Source organism: Eutrigla gurnardus (genome assembly GCF_963514095.1).
Source record: "Eutrigla gurnardus genome assembly, chromosome: 13".
NCBI classification, from domain to species: domain Eukaryota; kingdom Metazoa; phylum Chordata; class Actinopteri; order Perciformes; family Triglidae; genus Eutrigla; species Eutrigla gurnardus.
In genome coordinates, this window is record NC_139936.1 from 26,627,907 (window position 1) to 26,650,430 (window position 22,524).

At 42.9% G+C, this 22,524-nt stretch overlaps 1 protein-coding gene across 1 annotated transcript in view; it reads left to right on the plus strand.

Moving 5' to 3' along the window:
- galnt9 (polypeptide N-acetylgalactosaminyltransferase 9) overlaps positions 1–22,524 on the plus strand; it is a 183,699-nt gene that overhangs the window by 145,506 nt on the left and 15,669 nt on the right. The window contains exons 7-9 of the mRNA XM_084024144.1: positions 16,277–16,462; positions 19,127–19,264; positions 21,702–21,797. Of these exons, the coding sequence (XP_083880270.1) occupies positions 16,277–16,462; positions 19,127–19,264; positions 21,702–21,797 (420 nt within the window). The remainder of the gene's footprint in view (positions 1–16,276; positions 16,463–19,126; positions 19,265–21,701; positions 21,798–22,524) is intronic.

Genomic DNA, 22,524 nt, shown 5'->3' on the forward strand with positions numbered 1-22,524 from the left:
GGGCCGAGGGCCCGTCACCGTCACCCTCCTCACCGTCACCCTCCTCTACGCCTAACGCTGCAGACTCTGGAAGGACAAAAACTATTTCACGTTTTGTTTTATATACAATAAACGTTTAAAATCTATTCACCCTTATCCCTCTGGTCTCAGTCGCGTCTGTGTCTCCCTCCTTTTCAGACACAATCCCCGTCAAAGTCACATCAAAATCAAACTTCCTCAAATACTCAAATACATTAAATCCATGTTAGGAGCAGAAAGATTTACCTTCAGATCACCGTCCGCTCCTCCGTCCCACTGACGCCGTTGACTGCAGCAGCAATGTGTTGTCACTCGCACTGCGTCTTTTTATTCGTGATCCCGCTGCTGTGGCCACTAAATTAAATTATTTTCCGGGCCTCCACCTCCCCAACAAGTGTCTCTTTCTCCGTTTCTGAAAAGTTATGTTTCTTCACTATTTTTCTGACCTGTCGCCGTGATTCACCACACGGAAACGATTGCATGCCGGCTCATTAACATAGTAAAATGTGGGCGTGTACAGGGCGGGATTCAGGTACGCACACTTGTAGGTGATCCTGTGATTTATAAAGGGAACATTGCGTACAGCTTGCGTGCGCACAGTTTTATAAATCTGATTTTTTTTTGGCGCACGCAAACTTTGGCTTTTTGCCGTACGTACACTTTTAGTAAGGATCCTACGCACAGTTTTATAAATGAGGGCCCTGGTCATTATAAATGTAAAGCCAACCCACGTTGGTAGATCTGTCACTATTGGTCAACCTGATGAGTCATTATAAATGTAAACCCCACCCCCGTTGGCAGATGTGTTACTATTGGTCACACTGGGTCTTTTAAACAAGAATAATCACTAGTGATTGGTTAGCAGATCACTATATATATATATATACATATACACACACATATATATATATATATACATATGTTTATATATATATATTTATACATACACACATTTATTTTTATTTATTTATAAATATAAATATGAATGAATTAATTGAGGAAAGGAAAAATTGCCAGGAGGAAGTATTCAAAGAAAGAGCTTTATTGACAACACAACACACAACTGTACAAATTTGCCCACACAACAAACAAATGAACTGGCGACATTCTGTCCGAATTTGGTCAATTTTACAGCCGCCTGCGGTGCGTGGCCCTGTACTTGGGAGTCTTCTCTAATCGCGACTGTAGAGTCGCACAGAGCTCGGTGAGCTCCTGGCTATGAGAGGATGGAGGTCGCACAATCCATCCAGACACCCCGCCAACGACGCCGTCCTCCTCATCAGACATCATGTCTGTGGTGGAGCACTTCCAACGGTCCACCTCATCGCCAGCAAGCACACTCGTCTCGCTTCCAGCAGCTGTAAAACAATCAATAAAGACAATCAGTACTGCGCGATGCACTGCGCATGGAAACAACACATCTATTAATGCACCTGAAAAATAGGTTTAGGTAGGTTTGGTCACATTGACCAAAAACGGATCTAATAAGTCTTACCCTCTTTCTCCTGGAACGACTCCGAGCTGACCTCTTCACAGCTTCCGCCTGCGATGCGAGATCAGGCTGTGTGTGTCTGAAGCTCCTGCGTACCGTTTCATAGTATGTCTTACAGGCAGCTGGAAAACAATTAAATGAGTGGTATGAATACAGTTAAGATCGGTATCTACTGTTAACGCATCTATTTCCTTATACAGCAGAATGAAAGCATATTCTTTAAATCGTACCCTTGCTCCGGTTCGTAGCGCCTACAATTCGTCTCCGAGTTGTGAAGCCGGCGTACTGCTTCCTGTAAAAGACCAACATACACTTAACAAAGCAACTTAACGTTACACTGGTTCCTCTCTCTTGTTCTTTTACAAGGCTACTATGCTACTTTTAGCTTGGACTATTAGCGTTTAAGCTACTTTTAGCTTGGGCTTGCTTTGCTAATTTTAGCTTAGCTAGCAGTCACCGAACATATTCTTACCGCAATCATCCTGAGAGTCTCCAGCAGTCCTGGGACATCCTGAGAGTCTCCAGCAGTCCTGGATATAAGAATTATAACATTTAAACCACATTTTCTTAAGTGAAGCCTCTCAGAGCAGCATCCCTCCTGCCGGTGAACGTGAACGTCTCGTCATCGTTCCCCCCACTGAATGAGGCGCCCGGTGTCTGCCGTCCCTTTAGCGGACAACGGTGCACGGCGTTATTAATCACCGTTAGTAAATATATAACCACGGTTTAACATAAGTACTATATTATTAGTTAACGTCGGTAAAAACGGCACATTTTCCGCTTCGCTTGCGCTCGCTAACCCTAAATGGTAAATTAGCGTCAGTAGGCTAGCCGGCTGGAAGGACCTTCGATTCGTAACGTTAACGTACAATGCCAACAACAATAAAGTAACGTTCATTATCAATACGATTTAAAAGTCAGCTGGAAACGTAAAAGTCATGTTACAGTATACTTACATGTGTACGCGGTTTGTGTCGGGCTGTCGCCAGAATCACCGCAGTCGTCCGCCATTATCCAAAACTTGTGAAGTCAGACGAGCCGCAATGCATTTTGGGAAGTTGAGTAGATTTAGCAAGGTCCGCTGTACTCAGAAATTCTTGCCAATGCAGTATACATCCGGGCATTTCTCGCGTGCACAAATTCACATACTATTGTATGTGAACGCACTACGTACTCAAATTTACGTCACAATTAAGTACGAGTAGGACGTTAGTATGGCATTTCGAACACAGCCGAGATCTATGATCTATGAACCCATCCTTGACCCTCAGAACTACGACCAGCCATTATAAAGCAGTTTATAGTTGTTAATGTTGTGTCAAAAGGTACTGCATTCAAACATGTTACTGCGCAAGTTTCCTGGCTTCATCCCCATCCGGACAGACATTTTTATGGAAAGCCAATAGAAGTTTGGAGCTTGCAGGGAACAGACACGTCATACCCAGCATCATTTCTGCCTGTTGAGCGCATTGCTGGGAGATGTGTGGTTAACACATCCACTGTGCATTTAAGCACAGAAAGGGTCACTGTAGTCATGCCACTATGCACAGTGGTTGAGCTCTAGGAGACTGTGATGTTGTTTGCATGAATGTACATTTTACCTTTGTGGCAAAGCCTGATTAAAAGTAATTGTTGAAGCAAATTGTTTTGTGTATCTTTGAATGAAGATGAAATTAAGTTATATCTTTGAATGAAGATGAACTGAAGTTAACACCTTTCAGAAAAATGTCACCTGGGAGAAAACTCCCCCTGCTACCCTGATTTGCATTTGTATAGCTCACAGCATTTTCATTTACATGTTAAAGCCTCCCCTAGGATTACGGGGAGGGGGGTCATGGGGGGACAACTGCCAAGCAAGGCCCACGTCAATTCCCGGCAATTTACGTCAGTTTTCGGTGTTTCCTGCAAATTGCCGTTTGCAGTCGTAAACCTGAACTTCCACGTCAATTTACAGGGCCGCTAACTGACGAAAATCCCACTTTTCATGCAGTGATATATAATTAATTCTAATCTGCTCACACTGATGACGCCCCCTCTATACTCTTTAAAATACTATCCAGTTTCAGTGGAGAGCATTGACCCACATGTGAGTATTGTTTTACCATAATAATAGCCAAGATCTGTCTGAATGCCTGTTATAAGACTGCTGCATTTTCCTTGTTTATTGATTGTATTGTGTAATGGTGCTGATGGAATCCTGTATATTGCTGTTAATAGCCTTTATGATTTTTATGGCTGATGTTTTCCGTGGAGCTTATCATGCAAATGGTCCATCTGTAATTAACTAACTGCATGTACAAAGAAAATTAAATTAAATTAGCAGTTACATTACCACTTCATCAAAGTGCTCTGTGTTAAGTGCTTCATCTTAGTGATGCAGGCTGCTTTTTTTATAGAGGTCAATGCCAAATGAACTTGTGCAGAATGAGGTCCTGGGGTTCTCTGTATGGGATGACTTCAGAGGCAAAAGAATAATAAATAATAATAAATAATCTTATTTGGTATTCAGATTGTATTGTTTTTACATGTAATACTAGAATATACAAAAAGGTACACAATGTAAATGTGCCCCCCAATGTGTTTGGAGAGTCAAATTGTATGCTAATTTATCTCAATGACAATGCATTCCAGTTTTATTGGTCAGTAAATACTGCAGCAGATAACCATTCGACTTAGGACAACTCATATTAGTTAGTGTGAATGGTTCCACCTATACTTTAATGATTTGCAACTGCATAACACAAAAAGAGACCATGCCATAAGAAGAGGTGCTCTAAGTGTGACATTAATATGTTTTTCAGTGTAGACAAGCCGTTATTATTGAAGCCAAGCTAATTCTCTCTGCTGTCCATCAGGGGGTGACTCCTCTGGTTGCAAAAAGAAGCCTGATTGAATGGAAGTCAATGAGAAAATTACCCAATTTCTCACTTGATTTATTATCTCAGTATCATTGTATAGTGTTACATTTTATGGTCTCTATGGTCGAGATTCTTCAAAACAGCACGATGTTCATTTTGTAAATCATTGTCTCATATAGAGTCAAAGTCCACAAACCAACGGGGATGTTACGATGACTACATCCACTTCTTATATATAGTCTATGGTGTTTACACAAAAACACATGCAACCTTATAATATATACTGTACACTTTATTGCCAAGAGTTTTCACTCACCCATCCAAATACTATAAATCAGGTGTTCCAATCACTTCCATGGCCACAGGTGTATAAAAGCAGCACCTAGGCATGCAGACTGTTCCTACAAACATGTGTGAAAGAATGGGTCGCTCTCAGGAGCTCAGTGAGTTCCAGCGTGGTACTGTGATAGGATGCCACCTGTGCAACAAGTCCAGTCGTGAAATGTCCTCCCTCCTTAATATTCCACAGTCAACTGTCAGTGGGATTATAACAAAGTGGAAGTGATTGGGAACAACAGCAATTCAACAAGAAGTGGTAGACCACGTAAAATGGGGTCAGCGGATGCTGAGTGCACAGAGGTCACCAACTTTCTGCAGAGTCAATCACTACAGACCTCCAAACTTCATGTGGCTTTCAGATTAGCTCAAGAATAGTGTAGAGAGCTTCATGGAATGGGTTTCCATGGCGATCGGCTGCATTCAAGCCATACATCAGCAATGCAATGCAAAGCGTTGGATGCAGTGGTGTAAAGCACGCCGCCACTGGACTCTAGAGCAGTGGAGACGTTCTCTGGAGTGACCAATCACGCTTCTCCAGCTGGCAATTCTGATGGACAAGTCTGGGTTTGGCGGTTGCCAGGACGACGGTACTTGTCTGACTGCATTGTGCCACGTGTAAAGTTTGGTGGAGGGGGATTATGGTGTGGGGTTGTTTTTCAGGAGCTGGGCTTGGCCCCTTAGTTCCAGTGAAAGGAACTCTGAATGCTTCAGCATACCAAGAGATGTTGGACAATTCCATGCTCCCAACTTTGTGGAACAGTTTGGGGATGGCCCCTTCCTGTTCCAACATGACTGTGCACCAGTGCACAAAGCAAGGTCCATAATGACATGGATGAGAGAGTTTGGTGTGGATGAACTTGACTGGCCTGCACAGAGTCCTGACCTCAACCCGATAGAACACCTTTGGGACCCTATGGATTAAGAATGGGATGTCACTTAAGTTCATATGCGAGTCAAGGCAGGTGAGCCAATACTTTTGGCAATATAGTGTATTATGTCAGACATTTGGTCTGGTTCATTTTGCTCATGCTTTGAAGCCCTGGTTATGAAGATATGGGCTACAGGGTGGAGTCATGAGCAATGGAATGCAAGGCACACTGTGGTTTTACTCCAAATCATCACATCTGTGAGTCTCTCACATGTCGAAAAAGTTCACATCAGCATTGATGACCCACAAAGGCAGACTCCCTGAGTCTCGTTCCAGGTTGTTTGCTGTTAAATCAAGGAAGAAATTTAAGTCAGCCCTCATCTTCCTCCATGTTGTATAGTGTGTGGTTTTTGATTTGTTTTTCACATCACCAGATAGTCTCTTAACTCAGAAAAGAAAGGTTACAGTGTAACCAGATGTTTCCTATTGCAGCGGCCTTTCCACTCTGTTACACATTACACGTGTACAGGGAAAACACAGGGGATAGATTGGGCAGTCCAGTAAACAGTGTACAGAGCAGGTGCAGTCTACAAAAATGCACGAGACAAATAATACACTCTTGGAACGTCAAGCAGCTGAGAGGCCCGGCCAGGTCCAGAGGTCTGCACCAAGAGGTGAATGGTAACTGAACTCCGTTGGTGAACAAACTACTCAGAACTCTTATTTTTCTTATTTAGGTAAAAGTAAGCAACAAATGTAATTAATATATATATTGGTTAGTCTGATTAATTGTTTCCTGCCGTTAAAATTTCTCAGAGCCCAAAATGTTATCTTCACAATACATATTTTTTTCAACCAAAAGCAGGATCATGAATATTGTTTTTTTTTTTAACTTAGTTTTTAATGAATATTGTTTTAAAAATGTATTAAAATATATTACAAGCAAATCCTCATATTTGTTAACCGGTACTGGCATACACTGCAGAGTAGTTTAATTTATAAGAAAACATATGATAAGCTCCTTGAATGTTTTGAATACAACTATCTAAATGTCTAAAGCTGTCAAAGAAGAAAGTATGAGATGTTTTTAGTGTAGTTCCTCAATGTACTTAGTTACATTCGAGCCATGTTTATTTCAAAATATGAGACCAAAACCTGACAGGATGATGCCTGAATGAGATTTAGATTGATATTATATTAAAAACACATCTGCCTCATTAATTTTGATTAAGACCACCGTTTTGGCTCAGTAGAGGATCTGATGCTGAGGCTTTGGAAAAAACAACAACACTTTTTTGTAAACAACACTCTTTTGCAACGTCTTTTGTCATAGCATGGTAAAGTGCTTCAGCATTTTTCCCTCTGCTAACCCTTTATAATCAGGGATGTATAACTCAAACTGAACATCTGGACCATATTTGATCATCTCTCTGGTATATGAACCCACCGCAGCAAGTTACCTTGGAGGGATCAGTATTTGGTGTGGCCTACTTATGGAGAAATGGTTGAATCAACTATTTGCTTGAACATTTTGTACACTGGAAGATGAAAATAACTTTTCAGTGACATGGTGGCTGTGCAGTGGCCATTTGTCAAACCCAAATACTGTGCAGCACTGTGATCTCAGTGACTTTCAGACGAGTCACAATCTTTTTTTTTCTATTGCAAGACAACAAAAAAATAAGATACAACACCAGATACAAGAGGATAATAAAGACAATGTATACAGACCAATTTGCTCTTAACTCTCTTTTTGTTTTATCAAAATATCAGACACAGAAGTCCACACTCGGTTGGAGTAATGTTATAGTTCACTGTATAAAAAAATATTCTATAATAATGTAGGAATGTAAGGACGATATTAATATATATATATATATATATATATTAGGGGTGTAACGGTACATGTATTTGTATTGAACCGTTTCGGTACGGGGTGCTCGGTTCGGAACGGAGGCGTACCGAACGAGTTTACATACGGACATATTAAGTAGAGGACCGCATGTGTGGAGCATGCTGCAGCCGCACATGCACAGTTGCGCACACCGCGACACAATAAACAGCAGTAGTAGCGGACGTCATGGCTAATGCCGCTAGCGTTGGCAACAAGCCAGAGTTGGAGGACCCTCCCGCGACATTAAGGTCTCCCGTTTGGGAACACTTCGGCAAAGCGGTTTGCCGACATTGTTCATGTGAGGTCGGGTATGTTTCTGGCAACACGTCAAACCTGTTGACGCATTTGAAACGGCACCACCCCCACGTGAACATCGCTACAACGAGGAGAAAGACGAGCGTAACGTTCAAACACAGCTCCCCACCGCATTTAAACAGCCTCTCCCTGCCCTGTTCAATTTTGCACATCAGATGGAAGATATTGGAAGATCAGATATTTTTATTTATTTTTATTTTTTAAATAAATATTTTAAATACTTGTATTTATATTTTTGAGCAGCATTCTAGCTCCAGTGCATGTTCCTACTGTTAAAAGCACAAAAGTAATAAACAACTAGCACATTTATATTTTGCATTTTGTTTTCTTACTGTACCGAAAATGAACCGAACCGTGACCTCAAAACCGAGGTATGTACCGAACCGAGATTTTTGTGTACCGTTACACCCCTAATATAAATATATATATGGATTAATATAATATTTTAATACCTGCTTTCGTAAGAAGGGGGCACCATGCTGGTCGTACAGGAATTTATAGTTATAGTATAGAGTTCACTTTAATGACTCTAATGCTGTAGACACATAGCTTAATTTTGACCAAAAGGGGCGTGTCCAGGGCGGACCCTTTCAAGTTAGAGTCCACAATCTATATGATTGAACTATTATAAATGCGATCCTACAACTATATGCCAGAACACATAATCTCGCCATTATGGTCAAAGCTTGTTCCTTGAATCACATTGCAAAATAACAACAGAATCATATGTCAAAATAAATGAAACATTAATTCTGTGTCTAACCACTTGAATGAACCACTTTGTTTCAACATAACACCGTACACTCAATAAAGCTAGTCTCACATACATTGGTTCATACACATGTCTTTGTATGTATACGTCTGAATCGATATCTATTTGTTTCTCTTATGATATATCGAGGTCTGCATTGTGGTGTAGTGGTTTGCTCTGTCACCTCACAGCGAGAGGGTCCCGGGTTTGATTCCCGGGTCGGCCCGGGTTCCTTCTGTGTGGAGTTTGCATGTTCTCCCCGTGTAAGCATGGGTTCTCTCCGGTTTCTCCAGCTTCCTCCCACAGTTCAAAGACCTGTCTGTTTCTACGATCAATTGATCATCTATCTATCTATCTATCTATCTATCTATCTATCTATCTAGTATACAAACATATAATCAGCCTGTAATTGTACTGAGGGATATTGACACTTGAGGTAAATCACATGGATTAAACACATACAGTTGGCTTACAGACAGTCTCAGACTCTGCTCACAGAGGTGAACGGAGCTTAGTATGTATGTGAGACATTACAGCAGCTCAATTTATTCTGCGATGCTGATGTTTTTTCCCAGCACAGGAACACTCATGGAATAGCTCTTCTTTTTCTGCCCTTAAAGGAGCAGGAGTTTCAAACACCTACACCAGTCAAAATTGGCCGATAATATAGCATTTTGCTATGTTGGATATCGCATGAATAGGTTCTTGCAATTTACCTGGCATGTGATCTGTCACGCACCATGTTGTGATTTTTAATCAAAATAAATGATGCTTATTGAGATGATTACAGCCACACAGAGTATTATTATCATCTGTCTGGAGGTACAGTGGTAATGATGTGCAGTGGACTGCTGCCATATGAAAGAAATAAACAGAAAATAATCCTTTTCCTCATTACAGAAAAAAACTATTTGTGTTGCTTCAGTCCAATGAAAACAGCCTAATGCGATACAAAGGAACTAAAGCCTGTTTCACAAGCCTGGTTAGCTGTCAGGATTGTGACCTTCTGGAAATCGTTGAAAAAATATTGATCTTCAATTTGCTTTTAGTGGCTGGCAAACTGCTAACTGCAATTACACACATAAACATTTTCAATTATCCTTGAGTGCACTAGCACGAAACACACGTGCATACTTTCACACACATACAGTATGGATTATTGATTTTAAACAGGAACCTGAATAAGGAAACCAAAGAAAGACGGCTTTCCACAGAGTTATGTGTAAAGCCATAGTTACTTATTATGATGCAAAAGGTGATGGGTGGAATCTGCAAGGACTAAAGACTTACCGTTAAATTGGCATTGCGCTTACACCCACATAAATGCACACACCAAAGGCTAAAATGAAAAGCAGCACTTGTCATGGGCAGCAGCAAAGCAGGTAAAGCCTACTTCTGAGTACTAATGGATTTTTTTGGGCCATGGGTCATGGTGGATCATCAGCACTGAAGATGACGTGTCAGCCAGTCAATGGAGGCGTTTAAACTCAGGGCAGCCCCGGGGTACTCCACCAGTGACACAGTGGGCAATTAGTGGCTTCAGGGTAAGAGAGAATAACAATAACAAAACATTTTACCACACTGTAACAATAACAACAACATAAATCATTTTAGATAAGCATTTTTTGATTTATTTTACCGCTGAAGCGTGAACAAGGTTTCTCCAAATCCAAAAATGAAATCAACGTTTTTGTGAGGCTAGTGGAGGTTCTTGCTCCCACAATTCAAAGCATACTTAAAATTATTGATGAAATCAATACAGAAAAATCCTAAATTGACCCATATTTTTCGGGATGTTTCTTAGCATGCACAAGCTCTTACACCATTGAGGATTACAGAAACATGTAAATGACGGTAAGTGGGACCTGGATAAATGTTTGACAGTGTCTCATTTCCATGAATGCTGCACACTTGGCCATGTTGCTCAAGGCCGTGTCTGATTAAGACATCGGGCCTACCCACAGGCTCTCTGGTGATTTGATTGGGCTTTTTGGTCATGCTCAGTTTGTTTCAACACTGTGAGGTAACAAGATAATAATCTAAAGCCCTATTCACACAGGACTATATTTAACTCCCCATAACTGGGGACCTCTACTTAGTAATAACTGCGGAGGTCGTATGTGATCTCTATCCTGTGCAAATCTGCTACTTTGACAATTTGTCAAGTAAAAAGATCCATGGCAAATTAACTGGCATATTTAACCATACACAGAGATCATGTAATATTCGTGCAAATGGGTATTTCTGTGATTTGGGGTCATTTTGCAAGTTTATTTGTTTTGTTCATGTTTTTACTTCCTCTTTCCTGATCAAGAACTATAGAGGGGTGTGTTGGCAATTATGAATGAAGCTTTGAAAGCATTTTGGGTGCAATGTCAGGAGTCCCATTTCACTACACAGCATGGAGACCCATTCGTTCATGGAAGTGACATTATTTGGACTGATGGGTAGATCTGATGAACACAGGTGGCAGAGCAGCATCCTTACTGGATCTGGATCCATCTGGATTCTGGTGTGAAGCTGTTAACAAAGTTAGCTTCATAATTGAAGGTCAACTTTACAGCTAAGGGCCCTAGTTTCGTAGACCAGGCACAGTCAGCACTCAGCGCACCTGCGCCACACCGACGGGGTGTGTCCGCCTGGACTTTGCAAGTTTCGTGCACCGCGCAGGCTCGCGCAGGCACACCTCCCGTCACTCCCACCCGCACAAGTGGGAAAGAGGGAGGAGAAGAAGGCGTGAGTGGGAGATGAGGAGGAGACGAGGCGTGGACTGGGATTAACACAGCCGATTCAGATCTTCACCAATCAAATGAGCTCCTCTCCTCACCTTTAATGCGTCAGGGGAGGTTCAGTGCAAGTTCCGTCACTTGACAACCCGATGACAGAAGCAGCGCTGCCACTCCCACCACGCTCATCACGCGCTGTGCGTGCGTATACTCATAATAATAACAATGCCGATATTATAAAAAACAGGAGAGAGAGAGGGAGATGTTTTGGTCCGAGAGGCTGAGTTTCCGTTACGCGTGCAATCCGCCTTTGATCTGACGTCAGATGTGACGGGACAATCTATATAGATATAAATTCACATGTTGATTCAATTAGTTGCATTAAATAGTGTTTGTTGTGATTATTTATTGCATTTAAATGTGCCTGGAACTGTGGAAACCTGCCTGTGAGGTCTCGGTGACGTGTGCGCACTGCGCGCCGGTCAGCCAAACTTCCACTCCGCCAGCTGTGATTCGCCTTGAATGAATGGACTTTATTTGCGCCTTGCGCTGAGAGTAGACCAGGTTGGAGCTGGCGGGCTTTCGGCGCAGTCTCGGCGAGGCTTTTTGCCACGAAACTTCCGCTACGCCAAGCTGAATCTGTGACGCCTCACACTGCTGCGCCGCCACACCCATCTTGGCGCAGGCGATCAACCAAACTGCCAAACTGACCGTGCGCAAGGCTGCGCGGGTCGAAACTTGCATTACGCCGGCTCCGCCACCCTCCGCCGCCCTGCGCTGCGCCACGAAACTAGGGCCCTAAGTGTTAAAGTCATCTTAGTAGCTAATTGCATCGGTAGCATGGTAACGTGGTAGCGACGTAGCAGTAGTGACGGTAGGGAGGCTGTGGTCGCGACCTGTGAATCACAAGGTAGCCACGCCCTAAATCATCCCCTGTTTTCTGGGCTGTTTGACTCTAAATGGATCATAATGTACATAATGAACATCATGCTGGATTGAAGAAGACTTGAAACTAGAGATTGAGACCATAAACTCATGTTCACAATGTTTACTGAGATAACACATCAAGAGAGAAGTAGGACCATTTTCTCATAGACTCACTTCTTTTGGCAACCAGAGGCTTCACTTCTGCCAGCGTTCCGACTGCAAGTCGAAGGCGGTAATGAAGCAGACTGGCTGCTGCTGAAGGCCACACTGGAGTGATTTTGAGTTACAAACTACCTGTTGTAACTTAAAGTACATATTCATGACCTGTTTTAATGATTTTCATATTAGTTCTTTCAGAACAAACCAGACCTCAAAATAGTTTTTAATGATATTGAAACCTTTTGCATTGGTCATGTTAGTTGGTTTAATGTGCTCCCACCTTAGGTATAGATTTGTTGCTATAAGTTCAGTGATACTGTTGTAGCCTGGCCAAGAAAACAAACATGGGAGAAAAGTTTAAATAAACCACCCCAAACATGACCATTGTGAAAATGCATTAAAGTAGAAGAAGCTGTATTTACTTGCATGGCATTAAACAAACATGGTTTTCTACGATGCCACTGTAGGGGAAAAAAATAAAATAAAATACGGAGCCAAGAGAGGTGGGCAATATTCAGAGAAAAAAGTCACAAATTTGTTACTTTATAAAGTCGCAGATTTGCTACTTTATTATGATGCTAACAACATCTATGCTATAAATGCCATGAATTTATCTTTTTAATTGATACATCACAACGTGTGACGCCTCGTTAAGGTCCATAGGGTGATGGGGGCAAGAATATTTATTATATTAAAAAAGTAGAATTTGGCAAAAAAAATTTGTAGCAAATTTGCTACAAAAAAATAGTAAAACTAGCAAATTTGCTACTTATTTTCTCTGCATATTGCCCACCTCTCTCAGCTCTGTTTTTTATTTAATTATTTTTTCCTACAGTGGCCCTAATACACCATCATAGTCTTCACCTCTGGACATCAAGAAAATCATTTTAAAGCCGATGTCTTCTTTAAAACCATGCGGGGGGTATCATTTGGGGTTCAGAGAAATGTTAATGGGTCAGAACATCTGTTACGCGTTGTGATCATAATTAAGATACTGTGGGCGGTGGCGGTAATGTAATTTGTGCAGCTGGAAGGATATTACTATATGCTGTAGCATTCTGATGGCGCTGTAAGCGCTGGGCCACTTTCCCACAGCATCGCATACATTTGCAGATTTGCATACTGTATATCAATAGAAGAGTGTTCTTGAAATTTGAATTGAGTTTTGAAATTCAAATCTCATGCTGCACTTTAAGAAATGACTACCATGTGACTGCCTGACAAAATGTTCTTACCATCGGTATGTTGGATGAGTGTCACAACATCCTTGAATCAATCTATCAATCAATACTTTCTGCTGTGATATATAGATTTTAAGATGACAGATATTTACTGCCTGGCTTTATATATCACTCCGTCCTTATATCACACACACACAGCACTCATGGTATCTGGGTTTTCTGCATGTGATAGGCAACCCTCTGAGCACTTTTGCATTTATGGGCCATAAGCTCACAGAGCCATTTATCACCCACTCTTTCACTCGCTCCAGCAGGCAATAAAGGACAGTAACACCTAGGTAGAGCATCAAGCAGTTATTTTTCCATGTAGTGCTTACTGTGCATGCTGAACCCTTGTCCAGTTGTCAACCTCGGGTTCTGAAAATGAAGCCATTGCATGAAGCCATTCAAGTGCCTTGAACTTGAACTGGCCATCAGGGGGCGACTCCTCTAGTTGCAAAAAATTGTTTGATTAAATTTAAGAAAATGATCCCTACTTCTGTTGCCCTGCTTTATTAACTCAGTAAACATTGTAAACATGAGCTTGTGGTCTCAATCGCAGGGGCGTCAGCAGCATTTGATATGTGGGGGGTCCTGTTATAGGAGGGGGGTCTGGGGGATCTCCCCCCAAACATTTTTAATTAAGTAGATGCAATTTCCCACATTCTGGTGCATTTTAACATGTTTTTAGAACATGTTTCTTCACTATCTAATGTCTCTTTTTCCTAGAAATGAAAATAAGAATTAAACAGGCCTATCATTGTTAAACTAACATTTTTATAAAGCCTTTGCAATTGTAGTTATACAACTGACTACAGAATCAAAACAAGCTTTTGCACAGTGTATATTGCATAGTGGCATATACAGTCATGATAGCCTAAATATTGATCTTAAAGTGCAATGTTAATTTGCACAAGGTTTTTTCCAGCTACTTAAATTATACACGCCACCCATTTCTTTCTCATCTCCACCACCTTTTTTTCCGTTTCAACATTTTTTCGTTTTCTTAATCAGATTGACAGTAATTGACAGTATTGAACTGGTCCAGTCTGACTGCCGGGCCAGAGCTGTGGCGTTTAACGCTGTCTGCGGATGCGTTTAACGCTGTCTGCGGATGTGTTAAACTGCAGTGTTGCGGCTGAGAGCCGAACCGTCACCTGCTTTAATAGGTCCATGATTCATGATGTTACGTCTGAAATTAAAATATGACCGATGGCCAGTCGTTAACTTGTTGACCAAGTAGCTGCAAGAAACAAACTTCCTTTAGTGGTCGTGCGTGCTGCAGGTGTGTGTGTGTGTGTCTAGGAAAGCAGGAAAACATGGAGTGGACTCTTTTGCTGTGGGTATTTGCTTACTGATAAAATGGAACGGATTTGATCATGAAGCAATGAAAGTGCAATGAAGCGACAATATATGGATGCAATCGTTTAAAGTCTTCTTAAATGCAGAATGATGTTCATTTAGTCAAATATGGTCCATTTAGAGAAATAGACCATAAAGCAGGTTATGATTTAGGGCAGGGGTGCCCAACTCCAGTCCTGGAGAGCCACTGTCCTGCATGTTTTAGGTTTCTCCCTGCTCTTACACACCTGATTCTAATGATGTGTTCATTATCAAGCAACTGAAGCTTGTCACAGGTTTTAAAATCGTTCGAATCCGGTGTGTTAGAGCTGGGAGAAACTTAAAACATGCAGGACAGTGGCTCTCCAGCACCGAAGTTGGGCACCCCTGATTTAGGGCGTGTCTACCTTGTGAATTGACTGGTCGCTACTACAGCCCCACCCTCATGTCATAGCTACCACAACGTCGCTCAAGGTACGTGTCCACAGGGGCAATTTTAAACGCGTGTGGACGCGCCGCTTCCCAGTATTGCACGCTTGGTGGGCTGCCACTAGAGGATGATTGACAGGCGCTCTCCTTTAAACAACACATTTTTGCGAGCGTTCGCGAGCGTTCCCGAGGCGGCGAGTCGAGCCCAGCGCCTCTGATTAGCATAAAGTAGATTCGACTTTAGGCAAATGAGGAGCGGCCAACTCGCGCACCGTCTCTCGACATTCGCCGCGACGCTACCAGGATGCATTGCACAGCTTTTCACATAGACAATGAATGGGACGCGGGGAAACACCGCTGCCTGTGGACACGCACCTTAAGCTCTGGAAGAGCGTCTTTGCGGAGCTTTTTCTTCCGTCCGAAGGTGCATTAATCCAGGCTACCGGTGCGCCCACGTCCGGTTGTTCCCCCTGGACCTCCTTGTTGTAAAGTTATTTCTGTGTTCCAAGATCTCATTTTGAGGGTACAAAGTTGCCATGACCGATGATAATAACTAAACCTATGAAAACTATTAAACTTAGAACTAGAATTATCCCTCAATCTCTGATCTAACTGACTTTCAGTTAGATTTCTGTTTTCAGCCTGACTACATGTAAGATACACTTTTTTTTATCGTAGAAGAAACAGGCTCAATATGTCCATAGCAACTTCTCAAATCACTCCTGTAGCATTATCCACTTCTCAATCCTGATGAATGGCCTGTTTTAAAGCCTCATTATTGGCCAAAATGTGTTGAAGATTACAAGTGGAAATAGAGACAGTAGAAATAAACCATCCTTCATTTGCATTGTGTCAATGTTTATTCAAAAATGTTTTTTTTAATCCTGTGTCAATCCACATTTGATTGAAATATGGAATCTCTCTCCTGCTACTGTCTAGGTGTGGCAGTGTGGAGGCAGTATGGAAGTCCTGCCGTGCGCCAGAGTGGCTCACATTGAGCGCACCAAGAAGCCCTACAACAACGACATAGATTACTACGCTAAGCGCAATGCCCTGAGGGCCGCTGAGGTGTGGATGGATGAATACAAATCCCACGTCTACATGGCCTGGAACATTCCCATGAACGTACGTTTTTCACCCTCTGAGTTTTAGCCATCCCTCAAACCCTTTGCTCCCTCCTTTCCCTCCTCACTTGCTCATTCAGTCTTGCAGCCTGGGGTCTCTGGAGACACTCGTCAATATGAAATTCAAAATTCAGATTTCATCCCATTTGACCTTCACACTGGCAGCAGAGCGAGGAAGCAGTGGAGTCTCACTCCAAACAGATGAGAGGTACACCAAGTGAATGCGATGAGCCTCATGTCCAATCAGTCTATTTTCATACACATCAGTTTAGTTTAATTGCTTTCAAGGGTCTTTGAGATGGGCTGCAAAATAATAAACAGCTACTTTGATTAATAACAAGTTTAATATTGAATCCTAATTGCCTCGTCAGCCATGCATGAGTTGATTGTCAGTGAAGGACATCGGTGAAGGTTGAAAACGGCCACACTGCTGTTCATAACGGAACAATAACCGGCAATGTAGCAGTCACATACAGGTCTGATATGATGCGGATGCCTGCTTGGGGTTTAAAAATCTGGCAAAAATATTACATGAGAACTCACTTTGAGCAGGCAGTACGAGCTGGGAAAAGGTTGCAACCATTGTGTGAGTGCATGTTCATTCTTTCTCCAGTGTAATTACCAACACAGTGGTATGGCACGTTATTACCTCAGCTGTCCTGTGGTGCAGAGTTATTTTGTGTACAGTACAAAGACCCCCCGTCCTCCGTACTCACCCGCCCATACACACAAGCACAGATTCTTGTTATTGTCTGAAGTACCCGCTGAGAGCGCTGTTACTTTGATGGTGGCAGGCTTTATTTTTCACCACAGTGACCAGTGCCAAGTCCAAATACCAAACAGCATCTCGCTGAAATTGAATATATTTTTTAAGTGTCATTTTATGGTTGAATAAAATGGACATTTCCAGCTAGATATCGTCATTTATTGATGTTGGAAAGCAAGTTCAGCAGCTGGCTGTAGATTCCAACAGGGAGGGGGAAATGAAGAGAAGGATTTGCCTTGAAACAGTGCCTGGTAATGATACAACTGTGTCTGTGCTTTTGCATCAATTTCCTTACCAAGGCCACTGTCCTTTCATTTACATGTATGTATTTTCTGTGGTTATAGAGAATATCTGCTCATTTGCATATTAACACGAGTATGCACATACTGATATGGGCTTTGTGTGTGCACATCAGGATCAGGCCAGGCAGTGCAGGTATTAGGCATTCCCCTAATGAATCTGGGAAGCCACCTCCATAAGGCACATAAGGGCTCATATTTAAGCAGTCCATTAGAATTTGCTCTGGACAGATCGGGTCCTAGTTTCGTGGCGCAGCGCAGGGCGGCGCAGGTTGGCGGAGCCGCCGTAATGCACGTTTCGACCCGCGCAGCCTTGCGCACGGTCAGTTTTGCAGTTTGGTGGATCGCCTGTGCCAAGATGGGTGTGGTGGCGCAGCAGGGGGAGGCGTCACAGATTCAGCTTGGCGTAGCGGAAGTTTCGTGGCAAAAAGCCTCGCCGAGACTGCGCTGAAAGCTCGCCAGCTCCAACCTGGTCTACTCTCGGCACAAGGCGAAAGGCGCAAATAAAGTCCATTCATTCAAGGCGAATCACAGCTGGCGGAGTGGAAGCATACGTCACCGAGACCTCACAGGCAGGTTTCCACAGTTCCAGGCACATTTAAATGCAATAAATAACCACAACAAACACTATTTAATGCAACTAACTGAATCAACACGTGAATTTATATCTATATAGATTGTCCCGTCACATCTGAAGTCAGATCAAAGGCGGATGGCACGCGTAACGGAAACTCAGCCTCTCGGACCAAAACATCTCCCTCTCTCTCTCCTGTTTTTTATAATATCGGCAGTGTTATTATTATGATACGCGCGCACAGCGCGTGATGCGCGTGGTGGGAGCGGCAGCGCTGCTTCTGTCATCTGGTTGTCAAGTGACGGAACTTGCACTGAACCTCCCCTAACGCATTAAAGGTGAGGAGAGGGGGGCGGTCGGTGGCGCAGTGGATAAGGCAGCCGCCCCATGTACGGAGGCTTGGCCTCGACGCGGAGATCAGGGGTTCGACTCCCCGGCGATCTCTTTCGCGCATGTCTTCCCCCCTTTCCACACTGTCTCTCTACAAAAAAATCAATAAAAGGCTTGCATGGCACTCTAGCCAAAAAAAATAATCTAAAAAAAAAAAAGAGGAGAGGATTGCATGGCACTCTAGCCAAAAAAAATTATCTAAAAAAAAAAAGGTGAGGAGAGGAGCTCATTTGATTGGTGAAAATCTGAATCGGCTTCATTAATCCCAGTCCACGCCTCGTCTCCCACTCACGCCTTCTTCTCCTCCCTCTTTCCCACTTGCGCGGGAGGTGTGCGCGAGCCTGTGCTGCGCGGTGCACGAAACTTGCAAAGTCCAGGCGGACACACCCCGTCGGCGTGGCGCAGGTGCGCTGAGAGCTGACTGCGCCTGGTCTACGAAACTAGGGCCCATCATGTCTAATGAAAGAACAATAAAGGTCCCATATGACAGGCACATCTATCTCTTAACTAAATGCTTGTTGTGTCCTCTCAGCACCTCAACACTTGTCTTCCATTTCCCCAGCAGCTATGTATTCTTGCTCTGTTCTTAAGTCAAGCGCCCGCTGGCTAACAGCTTTATTTCAACTTTGTTGACAGAACCCCGGGGTTGATTTCGGGGATGTCTCGGAGCGCTTGGCCTTAAGGAAGAGACTGCAATGTCGGAGTTTTCACTGGTACCTTGAACACGTCTACCCAGAAATGCGGATCTACAACAACACCATTACATATGGCGAGGTGAGATACTTGCTTACAGGATTATTGGAAACACTGCATGTTCATTTTGCTTTATCATGTCATTATATTACAGAGCTTTGGTTCAAAGAGAATGCATTCACTGAGGCAATTTGATTCCACAGATGATACAGTATATTGCCAAAAGTATTCACTCACCCATCCAAATAATTGAAATCAGGTGTTCAATCACTTCCATGGCCACAGGTGTATAAAAGCAGCCCCTAGGCATGCAGACTGTTTCTACAAACATGTGTGAAAGAATGGGTCACTCTCAGGAGCTCAGTGAATTCCAGCGTGGTACTGTGATAGGATGCCACCTGTGCGACAAGTCCAGTCGTGAAACGTCCTCCCTCCTTAATATTCCACAGTCAACTGTCAGTAGGATTATAACAAAGTGGAAGTGATTGGGGACGACAGCAATTCAACAAGAAGTGGTAGACCACGTAAAATGACGGAGCGGGGTCAGAGGATGCTGAGGCACAGAGGTCACCAACTTTCTGTAGAGTCAATCACTACAGACCTCCAAACTTCATGTGGCCTTCAGATTAGCTCAAGAACAGTGTAGAGAGCTTCATGGAATGGGATTCCATGGCGATCAGCTGCATCCAAGCCATACATCAGCATGTGCAATGCAAAGCGTCGGATGCAGTGGTGTAAAGCACGCCGCCACTGGACTCTAGAGCAGTGGAGACGTTCTCTGGAGTGACCAATCAAGCTTCTCCATCTGGCAATCTGATGGACGAGTCTGGGTTTGGCGGTTGCCAGGACAACGGTACTTGTCTGACTGCATTGTGCCACGTGTAAAATTTGGTGGAGGGGGGTTTTTGGTGTGGGGTTGTTTTTCTGGAGCTGGGCTTGGCCCCTTCGTTCCAGTGAAAGGAACTCTGAATGCTTCAGCATACCAAGAGATGTTGGACAATTCCATGCTCCCAACATTGTGGAACAGTTTGGGGATGATCCCTTCCTGTTCCAACATGACAAGGTCCATAACGACATGGATGAGAGACTTTATTTTTTTTTTTATTGATTTCAGCAGCATACCTGTTGTAGTTTGTACAAAACCCTTTACAAGTAAGTGGTGTTCAAACAAACTGATCTGTGCCGATAGACCAGCATCACCGCATTCAGTGTTCAGTGTAGCCGGTGTGAGGTAGAGGTATCTTGTTGCTATAGCAATGCAGCAGCATCACGGATGAGGTACAGTTTTCTCAGAATGAGATTTACACTTATTAGATTTTAATTGCAACTTTATAGTTTTGGGCTTAGTCTAGCACAGCGGGGGAAGAAACAGGTTGAAGAATTGAACACACTCCAGAGTCGGACACTATTTAGAGATTTGCTGAAATGTACTTTTTTTCACCATATCAATTTCATCAATGGAAAACAGTGTCAAATCAATATTCCCTGCAAATGCAAATGCATCAAATGAACCTCTACATTCATCAAAGCTGTGTGAATTTGTTTCCCCTGCTGCCCTGTTTTGGATCTGGCACCCAGCTAATGGATTCCTCAGAGCGGCAGCCACTTAAGTGGCACTTTTTCAGATGTGTCGACAAGCCTGGTGTTGCCACAGCAGAAGTGAAGTCTCATCTGTCACAGAGCATCATCGCCACGCTTGGCCATTCCAACCGGACTGGCCAAGTGGACCCTTCCCTGACAACGACGCATAACAGATATGTCACAACCTGGAAATGAAGCCATCCGCATTCAAATCCCACAGAACCAAAGCTCAGGCTCAATGCACCCCGCCCCCACCATCTGGAGGCCTGGAGGAGAGGGAGAAACGGAAGCGCGGCTGGTCTCTGAGTGATAATATCTGGTCAAGGCCAGGTCATCACTCATGAAAAAAGCTTCAACAAGCCACATAAACAAGAGGTGGTCTGAAATCCACAAAAGGAATACAATTATTGTTCAGATTTGAGGAAAATCTGAAATAAACACTTGGTTTGTTTCCAGAGTCAGTGTTGCCCACTCATGCGAAAATCTGACCATGCTAATGAAATAACAATCCTTAACAAAGAATGAGGCAGGTTTTAACCAAGTGAAACCCCCTGAAGCTGAGGAGAGACATTTTATAATTAATGCAACGGTGAAATATTTTGAGAAATATGCTTACTTGCTTTGCTGCAAAGAATTAAATGAAAAGATTAATACATTTATACAATGTTAGCTAAGCTTAGCAAAAGACTGTGACTAAGGGGAACAGTCCAAAGAAGAATCCACCATCTCTAAAGTCCACCATCTAAAATATCCGTTTCATCACAAAGACCTGTACTATTACTTGGCTGGGCAGTGATTTCCTAGAAAATTATGATTAGTTTAATTACAGAGATTACTGGTCGGCTGTAGCTCCTATTAATCCCCCTACTATACTACTATACTCCCTTCTTTAAAAAAAATCATCATTCACAATGTGATTGGACCTTCTGTGTTTCAGGTGAGAAACAGCAAAGCTAGTGGCTACTGCTTGGACCAGGGCTCTGAGGACGACGACAAAGCCATCCTGTACCCGTGCCATGGCATGTCCTCCCAGGTCAGACCATTTATCAGCTGTTTGTGGGGATTAAACTAAACAATTGGGGCATGTTTGACGTGGCCTAATGAGTTTCTGTTGGGGTGTTTCAGGTGCCGGTATCTCGTTACTCAGGAAAAACAGGGCAACATTTTTTATTCATACAAATTTTTCATTCATAAAAATGAGCGACTGAGACCATAAACTCATGTTTACAATGGTGACCGAGATAATAAAACAAGTAAGAAGTAGGCTCATTTTCTCAGTCCCATGCAAACGGTCTGTTTTGTTGTGACGAGAGTAGTCACCCCTCATGTCCAGCAGAGAGATTGCAAGTTTCAGACCTGGGTGCCACACACTCACATGGTGTTCCCAGGGTTGAGGTTGGGTTTGTCAAACTTTACATTAAATAATGATACTGTGTAAGTCGTCCAGCTCAGAAAATTAACATAAAACAAGAGGTACAGTAGATAATAATAGTACGTTATAATGCACTTTATGGGTAGCTTTGGTGTTTAAGCAAAATAAATGTTGCTGCCATTCCAAACCGTGGTGTGGTATTCCCAACGTTCCCTTTCCCTAGCAACATTGTCCAGCTCCTCCCAAGGATCCCGAGGTGTACCCAGGCCAGATGAGATATATAATCTCTCCAGCATGTTCTGGGTCTACAAACACACTACTAAAATATATTTTTTAATCACCTTTACGTAAGAGTTCCCACTCTTTTTTATTATGACTGTTAAGATTT